A 16,549-nucleotide genomic window follows, 5' to 3' on the forward strand; every position below is an offset into this window, starting at 1 on the left:
GGTTTAGGATGCCTAATGCAGCAATATAAATTAACGTTATCATATATTCTGAGAATTTGTATGTAAAGGGAACTAAAGTGTTGGGGGTTCTATATGACTTATGAACCTAGGCATCAATGTTCTCAGGACCAAAACAAACCTGGAGAGAGAGAGCTAGAAAGAGAGAGATATAGAGAGAGAGCAGGAAGTGTGTGAGTCCATGAAAGAAAAAAAAGAGGAGTCACTGGTGGTTGACATTTACAAGACCCTCTAAACCCCCCTTCCTCTCCCCCATGTCAATGTCTCAGGACGAAAAGAAACCTGTACAGAGAGAGAGATAGAGAGGACAGGGAGTGTGAGCCCATGTAAAAAAAGAAACCTGTACAGAGAGAGAGAGAGAAAGAGAGGACAGGGAGTGTGTGAGCCCAAGTAAAAAATAAAAAAAAAACAAGAGTGGCTGGTGGTTGACATTTACAAGACACTTTATACCCCCCCCCCCCCCCCCCCCCCCCCCCCCAGAGAGGTCTGCATAGTGAGGGGATCTGTTAGTGCATAACCTGAACTACCCATGCCCAGAACCACTACAATAGGCTACTATGCATGCAGCATTCAAGCCTAACTTATAGCCTACGTAAGTATGGAACGCAAGAGTTACAATTAGCTACAGTTAAAGTGGGAAGTTTACATACACTTAGGTTGTAGTCATTAAAACTCGTTTTTCAACCACTCCACTAAGTTCTTGTTAACAAACTATAGTTTTGGCAAGTCGGTTAGGACATCTACTTTATGCATGACGCAAGTAATTTTTCCAACAATTGTTTACAGACAGATTATTTCACTTATAATTCACTGTATCACAATTCCAGTGGGTCAGAAGTTTACATACACTAAGTTGACTGTGCCTTTAAACAGCTTGTAAAATTCCAGAAGCTTCTTATAGGCTGATTGACATCATTTAAGTCAATTGGAGGTGTACCTGTGGATGTATTTCAAGGCCTACCTTCAAACTCAGTGCCTCTTTGCTTGACATCATGGGAAAATCAAAAGAAATCAGCCAAGACCTCAGAAAACCTCAAGACCTCAGAAAAATAATTGTAGACCTCCACAAGTCTGATTCATCCTTGGGAGCAATTTCCAAACGCCTGAAGGTACCACGCTCATCGGTACAAACAATAGTACGCAAGTATAAACACCATGGGACCACGCAGCCGTCATACTGCTCAGGAAGGAGACTCGTTCTGTCTCCTAGAGACGAACGTACTTTGGTGCGAAAAGTGTAAATCAATCCCAGAACAACAGCAAAGGATCTTGTGAAGATGCTGGAGGAAACAGGTACAAAAGTATTTATATCCACAGTAAAACGAATCCTATATCGACATAACCAGAAAGGCCGCTCAGCAAGGAAGAAGCCACTGCTCCAAAACCGCCATAAAAACGCGGTTTGCAACTGCACATGGGGACAAAGATTGCACTTTTTGGAGAAATGTCCTCTGGTCTGATGAAACAAAAAATAGAACTGTTTGGCCATAATGACCATCGTTATGTTTGGAGGAAAAAGGGGGAGGCTTGCAAACTGAAAAACACCATGCCAACCGTGAAGCACGGGAGTGGCAGCATCACGTTGTGGGGGTGCTTTGCTGCAGGAGGGACTGGTGCACTTCACAAAATAGATGGCATCATGAGGAAAGAAAATAATGTGGATATATTGAAGCAACATTTCAAGACATCAGTCAGGAAGTTAAAGCTTGGTCGCAAATGGGTCTTGCAAATGGACAATGACCGCAAGCATACTTCCAAAATTGTGGCAAAATGGCTTAAGGACAACAAAGACAAGGTATTGGAGTGGCCATCACAAAGCCCTGACCTCAATCCTATAGAAAATGTGTGGGCAGAACTGAAAAAGCGTGTGCGAGCAAGGAGGCCTACAAACCTGACTCAGTTACACCAGCTCTGTCAGGAGGAATGGGCCAAAATTCACCCAACTTATTGTGGGAAGCTTGTGGAAGGCTACCCGAAACGTTTGACCGAAGTTAAACAATTTAAAGGCAATGCTACCAAATACTAATTCAGTGTATGTAAACTTCTGACCCACTGGGAATGTAATGAAAGAAATAAAGCTGAAATAAATCATTCTCTCAACTATTATTCTGACATTTCACATTCTTAAAATAAAGTGGTGATCCTAACTGACCTAAGACAGGGAATTTTTACTAGGATAAAATGTCAGGAATTGTGGAAATACTGAGTTTAAATGTATTTGGCTAAGGTGTATGTAAACTTCCGACTTCAACTGTATGTGAGGTGGTGACACTGAGAGGCAGGCTGTGGGATAGAGGATAGTGGACATCACTTGGATGGTGAGTCTCTTGAGTCGCTATGCCTCACTCCCTCGTTCCTCACAAGCTTAATCCTGTTCTACTGTCCGTTAAGAATACCTGTTTAGGCCCCCGGAATGGCGCAGCGGTGTGCTTGAGGCGTCACTACAGACCCGGGTTCGATCCCAGGCTGTGTTACAACCGGCCGTGAATGGGAGTCCCATAGGGCGGCGCACATTTGGCCCAGCGTCGTCCGGGTTAGGGTTTGGCTTTACTTGGCTCATCGCGCTCTAGCGACTCTTTGTGGCAGGCTGAGCGCCTGCAGGCTGACTTCGGTCGTCAGTGTTTCCTCCGACACGTTGGTGCAGCTGGCTTCCGGGTTTAGCGGACCTTTCTCCTCTCCCGAGCTCGTTGGGAAGCTGCAGCAATGAGACAAGATCATAATTGGATTGCAATTGGATATCCCGAAATTGGGTAGGAAAAGTGGGTAAAATAAAGGATTATAAAAAAATGTTAAAAACTGTTTAGAGCTATATTGGTGAGCTCTGACACCCTCTTCATCTCTTTCTCAAGCTCCTTGAAACTCAGCCTTGCTGCAGAAGATAGCAGAGACATAAAACAGGGGGATGGTGAGCTTCCCACTGTGCCCAGACTTGTAGGCTTCTAGATAAAACAATAATATATTATTAATAATAATAATACACTGACACAAAGTATCTCAAAGTGTTTCAAAATCTAAACAAAAAGCAAATTCAAACATACTGGAGCACACAAAAACAGAAATATGAGATCAGGAAGGGAGTTGAAGCAGTTCATCTTTGGAGGGACGGAGCATCTCAGCCACCTGTAACTATCTGTAACTGTCCGTGACCTGAATGACCAGGCATCCCATCGGTCCCATTACAGCCTGCCCAGAAAATCTCCTCACCTCTCCCACTAGCCACGGTTTCCCCTGCAGCAGTTCAGAGTCTCAACACCTGGCACCCTATCTTCTGAGCAGCTCTCATAAAGTTGAATGCATATTCAGCTGTAAGTTTGGCATTGTTGTTCCTATTCTTATTTATTGGGTCGAGTTTGTATTGCTACCTTTATACAGTCCTTTGTTATCTTAAAGTGGTCGTTTCTCTACTGTGCTCAATTTCATCTGCACTTCCATTTCATATTTATTCTTTCTGTTGTATTCATTACGTTCATGCATAATATCCTACTTCTGAGTCTGGAGGATGATTTCTTATCACAGGCTTATCACCCAGCAGAGGAATCTACGCTGGATCCAGAATTGCTGCTGGAGGTTGGACCAGGGCCAGGCAAAGATCCAGGGGCCAGGGCCGGGTATGCCCCTGTCCCTGGAGAGGGCTTTGGCAACCACTGCTGGTACCGGACAAGACTCCACAGTAGGAATCTTCTAAGGTTTCCGTCCAAGTCGTAATATGTCTCAATTAAAGCCAAAGGCAAATGTTTACATAGGGATTTGGATACGGGCTATTTGTCTGAAATACCTCTGGCATCTTTTACAGTAAAGCCTTTCAACTCCATTCCTTCAGGGTCAGATGTTGACAATTGCTCCAGCACCACTCTTCATACCATCACTCATGACACATTTGACAATTTAGTCATTTTGCAGATGCTCTTATGCAGAGCGACTTGCAACCACATAGCTTAGTCATTGCATGTAGAACCATCTTCAAAAGGTTTGATTCGTTCGATAAAACCCACATTTCCATTTAACGACACACCACTTTCAGGATGTTATTTGAGCTTCAACATCAACATGTCTCAACTAGACTGAAGTTGGGAAATTTGATAAATTGATGAGTAACAATACGACATTTGCTGCATAATCAGTGTCCCTGCGGATATTATTACTCACTGAATGGAGATGAGGGATTAGACTGTAGCTTGTTCAACTTGCACCCTACAGTGAGCTTCAAATGTTTTGGGACAGTGACACATTTTTTGCTGTTTTGGCTCTGTACTCCAGCACTTTGGATTTTAAATGATTTAATGACTATGAGGTTAAAGTGCAGACTGCTACCGCTATTGGTAATCATGATTGAATCGTGAATAATGATGAGTGAGAAAGTTACAGATGCACAAATACCATGTTAACCTCCCCTGTTATTAGAATTGAGAGAGGTTAGCATGTCTTGGGGGTATGATATTTGTGCGTCTCTTAACTTTCCCACTCATTATTCATGAATAATTCAGGGGTATCTGTAATCATGGTAACATCCACATGAATGTAGAAGTATTTAGAAACATATTCTATTTTTATGTACGATAATAGTTTCTCCAAAATGACACTTATACATTATTTACCATTCATTTCTATTGGGCACAGAATAATCTGAAACGCAACCAAAACAAACAGCAAATGCATCCAACAAGTTTGTAGTCACAAGCTTGATGTAATCATTGCGTGCTAGGAATATGGGACCAAATACTAAACGTTTGACTACATTAACACATATAGTGTATAGGTGAATTTGTCCCAATACTTCTGGTCCCCTAAAATGTGGCGACTATGTACTAAAAGGGTTGTAATTTCTAAATGGTTCCCCCGATATGGACAGTCTGCACTTTAACCTCATAGTCATTGTATCATTTGAAATCCAAAGTGCTGAGTACAGAGCCAAACCACAAGTTATAACCAATAGGGCCATGGTCTGCCCTCTTCATGGACTACAAGTTATAACCAATAGGGCCATGGTCTGCCCTCTTCATGGACTACAAGTTATAACCAATAGGGCCATGGTCTGCCCTCTTCATGGACTACAAGTTATAACCAATAGGGTCATGGTCTGCCCTCTTCATGGACTACAAGTTATAACCAATAGGGCCATGGTCTGCCCTCTTCATGGACTACAAGTTATAACCAATAGGGTCATGGTCTGCCCTCTTCATGGACTACAAGTTATAACCAATAGGAAGGTGGTTTGTTGGAGGGAAAAGGATGCTCAGTTCATAGTTGAGGGATGGCTACATTTTTAAAATTCAGTTTAACCAACTCAGGGTTAGCTTTGAGTTCAGGGAATACTTAAGTGAAAAGTACCGCAATTCTGTTCCGTCTAGAGAAGACGTTAAAGTATCAATGTAGCTTTTATGTTAATTTAAAATGGTTATAGTTCAAGTGTAAATGGTATCAAAAAGCTTTTGACGAGCAATTTAACTTCACATTTCAACATTGGTTTGGCGTTTGTAGCTTAAATGATTCAAGAGCAGTGGTGAATCCTAAATGGATTATAGCCTATGGAGCTTTTATGCAAATATGAGTTATAGGTTAAAAATGATAAATGGAATGTTTTAAGTTGGTTTGGTGATTGTGACTTAAACACTTGAAACACTAGTTACAAGCACATTTGACCCTGTTCACTTACTCTTACATGAAATGAAAACATTCAGACAGGTTATGGATGAACACTCATAACTGAAGCTTACATGTTATGCATCAGTCGCAGTATTCTGGTGAATTTGCCAATTTGACAGAATCAGCCAGAGGGCAAAGCACTTCAGAGTCAAAGCTTTTTTAAGGTCTAAATGGTTGCTTTTGTTCCTGACATTTTTCTTGCAGTTGTGCGGTGAAGCTCATGTCTGGTGCCAATTGTGGTTTCGCAAGGATGAGTAAGTTCCTGCATACACACCAAGAGAGCCCCTTGACATAGGTCAAATGCGATGGCATCGTGGATTGAGCAGCAGACACCGTTGAAGTCTGGACACCACCTGAGGGATGAAGGTGTGAAAAAAACCACTACTGCTCCCGTGTCTGAGCTTAGATTTGACCATTTATGGCTGAGGCACAGGACATGAGTAAGGAAAGCTTGGGCCCTTTTTAATACTCCTAAAAATGCATCCTTACCTCCCTTCCTTGAATCCAACATGGTGAAAGCAAAGGAAAGCTTGCACACCAATCCAGGACAGTGATTTCTTTCTCGAAATTACCAGGAGGTGATTTAACTTTGTGCACAGTCGTCAAGCACCGCTTTTATCCGCAACAAGTTGTGGGAAAATGCTAATTTTATTAATGCAGGAGTCTGTTGCCAATTTGATGGAAACCTAGCTTTAAAGTATTGAAGATGGAATTTCAGTTGATTTAGTGAATTGAACCAACCCTGGCCCTTAACACTAATAAACTCATAGGAAATACTGAGACTTGCTTGGCTACCCAGACTCCTTGCTCCAACCAAACGCTATGCCACACCCACAGACATTACCTTTCCTACAAGGAGTCTGGATCCGAATACCTCCTTGACCAGTCACCGAATCTGACCTGTCCGATTTCATTCTGCTACTCTGTTCTGGATCAGCCAGGCTAGACTTACAAGATGGGTTGTCGGGGTACACAGAAGGCCATGCTGGCTGGCAGGGCAAAGTTAAATTTAGAACTACACTAAAAATGTCCTAAATTTAAAAGAATCTGTTCAATACTGTAGTTCATCTTAACTTACACCCTTTTTTACAAGTCACAGCAGTTGGGTATGTCAATTACTTTAGACCAGCTGCATAGAGATGCATCTCCATGACTGCTTTAGAATTTAGATTTCACCCGAGTGAAAAGCAGTACAGAAATCCTATTCATCACAGGTGATAAAAACCTATTAGGGACCCAGTGGTCCTGGATTGGTTCCTACCACAGCCTTAGCGACACAAGTGCTGTTCTAGTTGGCGCCTCTCCAGCTTACTGGAGTGCCCGTCTGTTCTATGGCAACGTGAACTGTGGCCTAGGGACATTAGTCCATGCAGGGTGGTTTATTAGGCACCAACTGGAATAAAGATTTATTTTCCGTTGCAAAAAGTAAAGACAATCAGAATGCCGTTGCGCGCCGTAATGAAAATGTGCTCTGGAATAACGAGGACAGTTTTCACAAACAGGACTTTTATTGTCTGAGTACAAATTAAGCCCTAGTGCAGTGCAGTAAAAAGATACTCTTCAAGCAGAAATCATATTAGTCCTCACACTAAACAGCAGTGACGTTTTATGAAAATGTTGCCTTGAGTTCTCTACAGGCTCTTTTTCTCTGGTGGTGGGATGTCTGTTCAGGAGAAGGAATATGTTATGGGATGTGGGGGTTTGGAGTTGGAAGCTTCACTCCTTGGAGGCCATGTGAAGACACAAGTCAACAACACGGTTGCTGTAGCCAAACTCATTGTCGTACCTGTGGAAAAGAGAAAGTTAGAGAATACACAAAACCATACTAATTCAATGATTGTTGTAATTCTGTGCCAGCACACCATTGATTGCATCTGGGTGAGTGACATACACCCATGAACTGCATTCAACAATGTGGTCCAACAGAAGTAATTCATTTAAGGTAGGCAGTCCACTCCTTTTCACACCAGCTGCCACACTAGGCATTGTTGTTTGCCACAAGTTCAAATTGTTGCCCCCCCCCCCCACTGTTGCATTTCACCATCCCACAATAACAGGACGTTATATTTAATAAGTTATTGTGTTTAGAATTTTTTGGCCTGCTTTAGATTGCAACCTCCCTTTAATTTGAGTTTGTCAATGTTGCTCAAGGCTCTGTTCATTACACACACACACGTAATGTTATAACAGCACATTCACTGCAATACAAACAATACACCGCTGTACATCAATGAAACATCGAGTCAGTGGACACATGGTGAGAGATTGCAAGGGTGTGTAGGTTCCTGCATACATACCATGAGACCAGCTTGACAAAGTGGTCGTTGAGCGCAATTCCTGCACCGGCGTCAAAGATTGAGGAGCGGCAGTCGCTGTTGAAGTCTGTGGACACCACCTGCAGGGGGGAAGCAACAGGCCTGGAGCTTAGACATTTCAGCCTGACTTTGAGGCCCCAGGCATTAGAGTAAGGAAATGTTGCCTGTTCTTGGTGCACTTCATCCACATATTCCATGCATTCCAGAACTAACACAGCAGAGTCAAGTGGTCAACTAATAATCCCTCATTCAAATCAGCTGTGCTAGTTCTGGAATACATGGAATGGCTTGGGACTGAAGTTTGGGGAAACTGATCTAGACCAGGGTTTGTCCAAACTGCACGTTTTGGTTTTTGCACTAGACAGCCGATTAAATAATCACAGCTTGATAATGAGTTAGTTATTGGAGTCAGCTGTGTAGTGCAAAGCAAAAACATGCATGGGGGGCCCAGGTCAGTTTGGTAAACTGATCTAGACTAATCTAAGTTGTTTTAATCATAGGAAATAGTATACAAAATAAAATGAGATTGGGACAGAGTTAGTGGGGACATTTACCTGGTCCTCCGTGTATCCCAGAATTCCCTTCATGGGTCCTTCAGCAGCAGCCTTGATGACCTTCTTGATCTCGTCATAAGGTGCCTAAAGCAGACAAACATGTTAAAAAAGGTAGACCACACATGTATGAAGTGCCTGTTGCTGTAATGCTGGTAACTTACCCCAAACTCCCAGGTTAACCCTAGTAGACAAGCAAAAGTATATAAAGTGGTTGGAGACTTACGGCCTTCTCAAGACGGACAGTCAGGTCAACCACGGACACGTTGGGAGTGGGAACACGGAAGGCCATGCCGGTCAGCTTGCTGTGGGTTAGAAAGACCAACAAGGTTCAGGAGCCACACCATTAAGCATCTTAAAAAAAAAAAAAAACTTGTCCCTAGTAAAAAGCACTAGGGTCATAAATCCCAGCAGTCATCACTATAGTCAAAACCTCCATTAAAGTGATCCTGATTGGTTCATACCCGTTCAGCTCGGGGATAACCTTTCCCACGGCTTTGGCGGCACCGGTGGAGGCAGGGATAATGTTCTGGCTGGCACCACGTCCATCTCTCCACAGCTTACCGGAGGGCCCGTCAACAGTCTTCTGTGTGGCTGTGACGGCATGAACAGTGCTCTGGGAGAAACCAGTGGTAGGGGCGTTAGTCTAGGCATGGTTTATGGAGGGCACCAAAATTAAATGGATACGACGTTCCAGAATCTACGTTTTGGAAATGTTCATACCTCAAAAGTAGTACATTGAGATACGCCCATGACTCATCACAACCAACTACTTTTATGATATGAACAAACCAGAAATTCATTGATATACTAATAAATGAACCAGGAGGGTTTGGATAGATTGATACACTAATGACCATTAATGTTAGCATTTACATCAGTGTTAGACACTTTACTACTAAACTCAGTAAAAAAAAAGTCCCCTTTTCAGGACCCCGTCTTTCAAAGAACTCATAAAAATGCAAACTTCAGATCTTCATTGTAAAGGGTTTAAACACTGTTTCCCATGCTTGTTCAATGAACAATTAATGAACATGCACCTGTGGAAGTCATTAAGACACTAACAGCTTAAAGACGGTAGGCAATTAAGGTCAGTTATGACAACTTAGGACACTACAGAGGCCTTTCCACTGACTCTGAAAAACGCCAAAAGACACCCAGGGTCCCTGCTCATCTGCGTGAACGTGCCTTAGGCATGCTGCAAGGAGGCATGAGGACTGCAGATGTGGCCAGGGCAAGAAATTGCAATGTCCGTACTGTAAGACGACTAAGACTGCGCTACAGAAGATCAGCTGATCGTCCTCGCAGTGGCAGACCACATGTAACACCTGCACAGGATCGGTACATCCGAACATCACACCTGCGGGACAGGTACAGGATGGCAACAACAACTGCCCGAGTTACACCAGGAACGCACAATCCCTCCATCAGTTCTCGACTTTCCGCAATAGGCTGAGAGGCTGGACTAAGGGCTTGTAGGGCTGTTGTAAGGCAGGTCCTCCCCAGACGTCACCGGCAACAATGTCACCTATGGGCACAAACCTGTCACTGGACCACAGGACTGGCAAAAAGTGCTCTTCACTGACGAGTCACGGTTTTGTGACACCAGGGGTGATAGTCAGATTCGCGTTTATCGTCGAAGGAATGAGCGTTACACCGAGGCCTGTACTCTGGAGCGGGACCTATTTGGAGGTGGAGGGTCCATCATGGTCTGGGGCGGTATGTCACAGCATCATCGGACTGAGCTTGTCGTCATTGCAGGCAATCTCAACGCTGTGCGTTACAGGGAAAACATCCTCCTCCCTCATGTGGTACCCTTCCTGCAGGCTCATCCTGACATGACCCTCCAGCATGACAATGCCACAAGCCATACTGCTCGTTCTGTGCATGATTTCCTGCAAGAGAGGAATGTCAGTGTTCTGCCATGGCCAGCGAAGAGCCCGGATCTCAATCCCATTGAGCACATCTGGGACCTGTTGGATTGGAGGGTGAGGGCTAGGGCCATTCCCCCCAGAAATGTCAGGGAACTTGCAGGTTCCTTGGTGGAAGTGGGGTAACATCTTACAGCAAGATCGGGCAAATCTGGTGCAGTCCATGAGGAGATGCACTGCAGTACTTAATGCAGCTGGTTGCCACACCAGATACTGATTTACTTTTGATTTTGACCCCTTTGTTCAGGGACACATTCCATTTGTTAGTCAGATGTCTGTGGAACTTGTTCAGTGTATGTCTTGAAACTTATGTTTTTACAAATATTTACACATGTTAAGTTTGCTGAAAATAAATGCAGTTGACAGTGAGAGGACGTTTATTTTTTGCCGAGTATACATTCCAGTAAGTACCACGCTTCGACAAAGTCAAAACACTGAAGGAAAATCTGTTCTTACCATGAGACCCTCAACAATACCAAAGTTGTCGTTGATAACCTTGGCGATGGGTGCCAGGCAGTTAGTTGTGCAGGAGGCATTGCTGTAAGGACATTACATAATTACTATCATACCAGCACAAATGTTTAATAAATTACAGTTGTGCAACAAACGCATTCAAGACTCATAAATGCACCATTTATTTAAATTAAAATATTACCTCAGGACTGAGGGGAAGGAGTCTAAATAATGCACACAGTGCGTGTTTGTTTCAGCCATTCTTTGTACACGGTATCTTTTGGCCACAGGGAATTACCACTGCTCTTTTAAGATGAAACGAAGGGGGGCTTACCTGACGACCTTCAGGGAGTTGTCGTACTTCTCGTGGTTAACGCCCATCACAAACATGGGGGCATCTGCGCTGGGGGCGGAGATGATGACCCTCTTGGCACCTCCCTGCAGGTGAGCCTGTTGTGACAGTTGGGGTTAGAGGGCAAAGGACATTGTGGAATAGCAAAGCCAGTGAATGAACCAAGCCAGACAACCTTTAAGCACATAGTTAAAAAAAACAGGTATGTTTAAAAGCAGTAGTCTAGATGTAAAAAAAAAAAAAAGTGTTCATGTAAAGTGGGGTCACTGCACAACATGCCTACCAAAATTATAATGAACGCTCGCCAATATCCTAAACTATATAAAAATGTGACCATGGCCTTCCTACTGCTAGTGAACGGATGTACTTACAGAAGCTTTGTCGATGGTGGTGAACACACCAGTAGACTCCACAACATAGTCAGCTCCAGCCTCGCCCCATTTGATGGCAGTGGGGTCCCTCCTGAAGATAGAAGTTGGGATTAAGAGCCACAAACCTAGAATTCAATTACAGATATCGAATGGTTCCAATTGGTGTGAAACCCATAGGCATTTTAACATAAGTGGTCTAGACCGATCAAGCACTCCCAAGCGTCAGCCTTGGCACGCCCATGAGTCAATGGGGCAGTTTCCCAGAACCAGTGAGACATTTCCATTGAAAGTGCTTTTTAGTCCACCTCTAAGCTTCATACGGGTGCAGGAAACCATCCAAATGTGTAATTTGAACTAATGTACTTAAGAATAAGGAAAACCCACTCATGGAAAACTGTGATGTGGAGGTTTCCAATGATCAGCTTTCCACCCTCCTGCTTCACTTCACTGTGCTTCCAAACACCGTGGGTAGAGTCATACTTGAACATGTAGACCTATGGAACAGGGGCAATTACAGTCAGTCATGGTACAGTAAAAACCTGAGAAGGTATAGTTTAGTTTACATTTGCTTAAGTGTACTGCACTTCTAAATGCAGTATAAAGTTATCACCATGTAGTCCAGGTCGATGAAGGGGTCATTTATGGCGACAACCTCAACTTTTCCACTCTTGGCGGCAGCACGGGTCACCAGGCGCCCAATACGCCCAAATCTGAGAAGCGAAATCAGATCGTTTTATGATTAATCCCCATGTATCCATATGACCACACCAGCAGGTAGCAGCAGCCCTATACTGACAGCTCTACAAGGCCTGCCAACCTTGACTGATAACAACACTTGACATTTGCAGCCCAGAGCCTTTGTTTATGCCTAATATGGTTGGTGCAGCGTGACCAGAAGTGACGAGAAAGTGCAGGTTGAGGACAAATTGGAAAATCAGGTTAGAAAAGACAGATCTGAAAGCTTGGTTGGCCCGTGCAGTTACATTACCCACCAAAAGCAAATACATTTTGTCCTAGTGTTTAAACTAGATTAAGCCACATTGCCATCAGTGGTGTAGGTCTAGTTTCAGCATAACTTCGGTGAAGTGTTTAGCGCAATCCACATAGATATGTTCACTTAGGTGAACTAAATTAAGTCTGATGGTTACTGTGTAACTCATGCAGATTAATGACAGGACCACAGTCAAATACTGAATGCAGGAGACTTCAGTTTGTTAGTAGTTGAGAAATATTTAAGGTCAATAATAAGGCATATGAATCTAGATGACACTGAAAGTAAACTGGATTCCAGTCTAGAATCGTTTTCAGTCTCAATTTAAAAAGACGTCAGTGCCGGGCGGCTGAAGTATTAACTTCCATGTAGATACCATCAGCAGTCAATTAGTGCAGAGCTGCCTTGTGGTATATATTGAGCAATCAAGTTCAGAGTGGATACTAAAACTGAGGATTCACTGTTATGCATTGTTATTATCCTTGTTATGTTTAAACTCATTTGAACTTTGTCCAGTGACGCAAGCTGACACACCCCCAACTACAAGGGTATCCTGTTCACAAGGGTCAATGTATTGACCAACAAAGGACTCAGTGCGTCAGAACGGAGTAAAAACAAGGTGAAAAACAAGTGCCCATTCGGTAACATTATGAGGTAAACAGTTGGTGTTCTGGAGAAAATCCCTTGTTATCCATTCCCATTAACAAGTCCTGTTCTAGTCAATGAAGTTGTCACACTCAACGCGTCCATGACATCGGTTGAGGGAACTGAACAGTCAGGATTTATTGCACTCAGTGATAAGACCGTTTAGTTTCCACACTGTATAAAGGTCAATCAGCACAACAGCAGAATTGGAACAACCTCATGTCAGTGTTTCCGGTTTAAAATGGGCAATTGCCTTCGACTTCATGTTTATTTTTAGAAAGGGCCTATCATATCCAACTTTAATCTTCGTGCAGCTCAATTATTCACCGTCATTGGGCTCCTGAGTGGCGCAGCCGTCTAAGGCACCATCTCAGTGCAGGAGGCATCACTTCAGTCCCTGGTTCAAATCCAGGCTGTATCACATCCGGCCGTGATCGGGAGTCCCATAGGGCGGCGCTCAATTGGCCCAGGTTTGGCTGTCATTCTAAATAAGAATTTGTTCTTAACTGACTTGCCTAGTTAAATTAAAGGTTACACAAAAAAAATATATATATTAACTTACAGCCATCTATTGGCCAAATAAAGGTTAGAAGGATAGGATTGTCTAAGAGCTCCTCCAAACAATCTGAGCTCTGAACTTTAACAGAGTATTATTAGATAGAATAAAGACATGACAGCTGAGGAGAGGATTTCTACAGGAGTGTTGCAGAGGCGGTGTGACACCCAAACTATAAATAAGTAGAGAATGGACAGGGAAAGTGTCCAGACTTGGCTTATGAACTAGTAGCTACAGTATGGCTTGAACTGTCCACCACCTTGGTTCTGAAGTACAAACTGTATCAAGGGATTTGTGCAATGCAATCCAAGGTCTCTTGTGACCTTTTAAAAAACTTTGTTGTCTAGCTTTTATACAAAAGCCAAATTCAGCCAGTGTTAAAATACTATTCAAGACTTTATTTAAGCTAAATATAACAAAAGCAACTTACCCATTGATCCCAATCTTCACCATTTCGCCTGATATGGTCTAGTCCTCTGAAAGTAAAAAGTAGTTAACTTTATCACAAGTAACATGAGCATAATGCAAAATTTGAATAAGCATCCATGTCAGTGTTACCAAAACTAGTTTTGTCTTTCACCCTAGCAGTAGACAGCTGATTCAAATGATCAACTCAAGTTGATTAGGCTACTTGGATTAGCGGTGTTGTGAAAGCAACAAAAAAGTCCACTAATTGGGGTCCCCAGGGTTGAGTTTGGGAGACGATGTACGTCAATCAAGTCACTGACAGTCATAGAAAGAAGAACATATTAAAATAGCCATGAGACAATCGAGTCTGTGGCAGGGAGTCATTTATAAATGTACACAGTTGACCAAAACAGTCTTAGAAAACGTTGAAAGAAAATGAAGTGACTAAATATGCATGTCAAAGAAAACATTTTAAAACACGATGCGCAGTCATAAAAGAAAGCAATTCAAAACGCCAGATAAGCCCAGGCCTATAATGAATAGTGCGTAAATCACATACAATAAACACACATGAAACTGTCAATTAAAGTTCGTTTTGAAGGCATAAGAAACAAAGTTTTAAAGTACCGTTCTTGTATAGCCTCTGTCTGTCCACTTGTTTGCAAGGGGAAGCGGGGACGAGCAAAGGTGCGCTTGCATTTTATCTTCCCATTGAGTCCTTGGACACGCCTCCGCGTCCGCATGCTCTGCCAGAATGTCAAGGTCGTTGTCGCTTATCAATCGACAAGGAAGTACAGAACTAAAAACCTACACCATTAATTTGGACGGTGGGTGCATCTTGGCAAAATCATGTTTTAAATCATTTTCAGTCTAATTTTATATTCCATTCATATAATAATCAATTAAAATGGTGGGTTTGGATGGATTGATTAACTCATTTGTCCATTTTTAATACACATGGACTAAAAGCCAATTTATTATTGATCTGGCAATACATTTCTGGAGGGTGTGACACAATAGAGCCCCAAGGTGGAGGTGTCATAATACCCATAAAACCTAGCATTCAAACAGGGAAATGGTTCCAATTGTTTTTCCACCATTCATTTTTTCCCATAGGAAATATTAGAAACACTTCAAATAAGGGCTGTGTTTCGTGTAGGCTTGCCCTGGTGTAACATTTTGATAACCAGGTAAATATCTCAGACAACGTGACTTTTATCAAAATGACATTAATTGACGTAGTCAATATAACAATTTGTTCAGCACTTTTGAAATGTACAGCGACATAATTCAGACCATGGGCCGTTCTTACAGTATTCTCCCTGTACACCAAGTCAGAACCGAAGGATAAATAAAGGGGGCATATAAGCAGACAAAGGAAGCTCTTACAATATCCAATGATTACATTTCTCAAAAACATGTTGTAGGCTACATGTGCACCACCAAGTCAGAACAGTAGGCTGAATTTTGAGGGGAAAAGGGACCAAATTATTAGGGTGAAGCACATGGGCTACTAACAGCTTACTACACGACATACACTTAGTATTACTTTCTTGGTTACAGTATACATATCTCCCTGGAATATTCCATAATTTATGCAGCAGCATACAAGACATTTTTGGACTCACCTTGTTGTGCTGTGCTCACTTGAACAGGAAGGTGGCGCGGCGGTTCTTCGTGGGAAAATTTTGTCATCAAACTCTGTCATCAAAGTCTGGCATTCTCTGGATTTGTGGTGCTTTCAAGACAAATGGGAACTCTTAAAAAAACAAGGTTGAATCATGATGATGTCAGTGATCTTCAGGTCAGAGATGTAGAAAGAAAGTTCCCAACTTGCCATTCCGAGTTGGATGACCGTTCAAAACGTATTTTCTCAGTCTGAGATCATATTTTTCCGAGTTCCCAGTTGTCTTCATCTCACTGAAGTCTGAGATTTCCCATTTCCGAGTTTCCAGTTGTTTTGAGCGTGGCAGAAGTCATGCGTGAATGACAGCATGGTCAATGTTGAATGTGTATCCTTTTAAGCTTGGAAAAGAGACCCTTAACCCCAGACTTGGACCACACACCCACTCCACTGAATAACAGGCTGGTGATTGCTTTGCAATGCTTGCAGTTAGCCACTGATTCCTTCCAAACCACTCATTGTTGAATTTGCAATTTCAAACTTGTTTATGTCCAATGGTCGATGAGCACCGATACATTTTATCTATACTTTCTCTTCATTATTTCTCTTCACATGACAAGGATTGAAAAGGATTTGCCAGGAGATTGTCAACTTGATTCATGATGTTGATTGCTAGCTTGCTAGCTAAGAT

The 16,549-nt window shown here is 42.7% G+C and overlaps 1 protein-coding gene across 1 annotated transcript; it reads right to left on the bottom strand.

Annotated features, from left to right (window-relative positions):
- Positions 1–7,149: 7,149 nt before the first annotated feature.
- LOC115176187 (glyceraldehyde-3-phosphate dehydrogenase) lies at positions 7,150–14,972 on the bottom strand. The gene is made up of 12 exons (XM_029736057.1): positions 14,862–14,972; positions 14,257–14,302; positions 12,245–12,344; positions 12,019–12,128; positions 11,635–11,725; positions 11,246–11,361; positions 10,915–10,996; positions 8,992–9,143; positions 8,754–8,832; positions 8,531–8,614; positions 7,959–8,056; positions 7,150–7,447 (listed from the first exon to the last, which is right to left on the bottom strand). Exons 2-12 carry the CDS (start codon positions 14,277–14,279, stop codon positions 7,378–7,380), a joined length of 1,005 nt encoding a protein of 334 aa, XP_029591917.1. The 5' UTR covers positions 14,280–14,302; positions 14,862–14,972; the 3' UTR covers positions 7,150–7,377.
- Between the last annotated feature and the right edge of the window lie 1,577 nt (positions 14,973–16,549).

The sequence above is a fragment of the Salmo trutta genome, chromosome 36 (assembly GCF_901001165.1).
Source record: "Salmo trutta chromosome 36, fSalTru1.1, whole genome shotgun sequence".
Classification (NCBI taxonomy): domain Eukaryota; kingdom Metazoa; phylum Chordata; class Actinopteri; order Salmoniformes; family Salmonidae; genus Salmo; species Salmo trutta.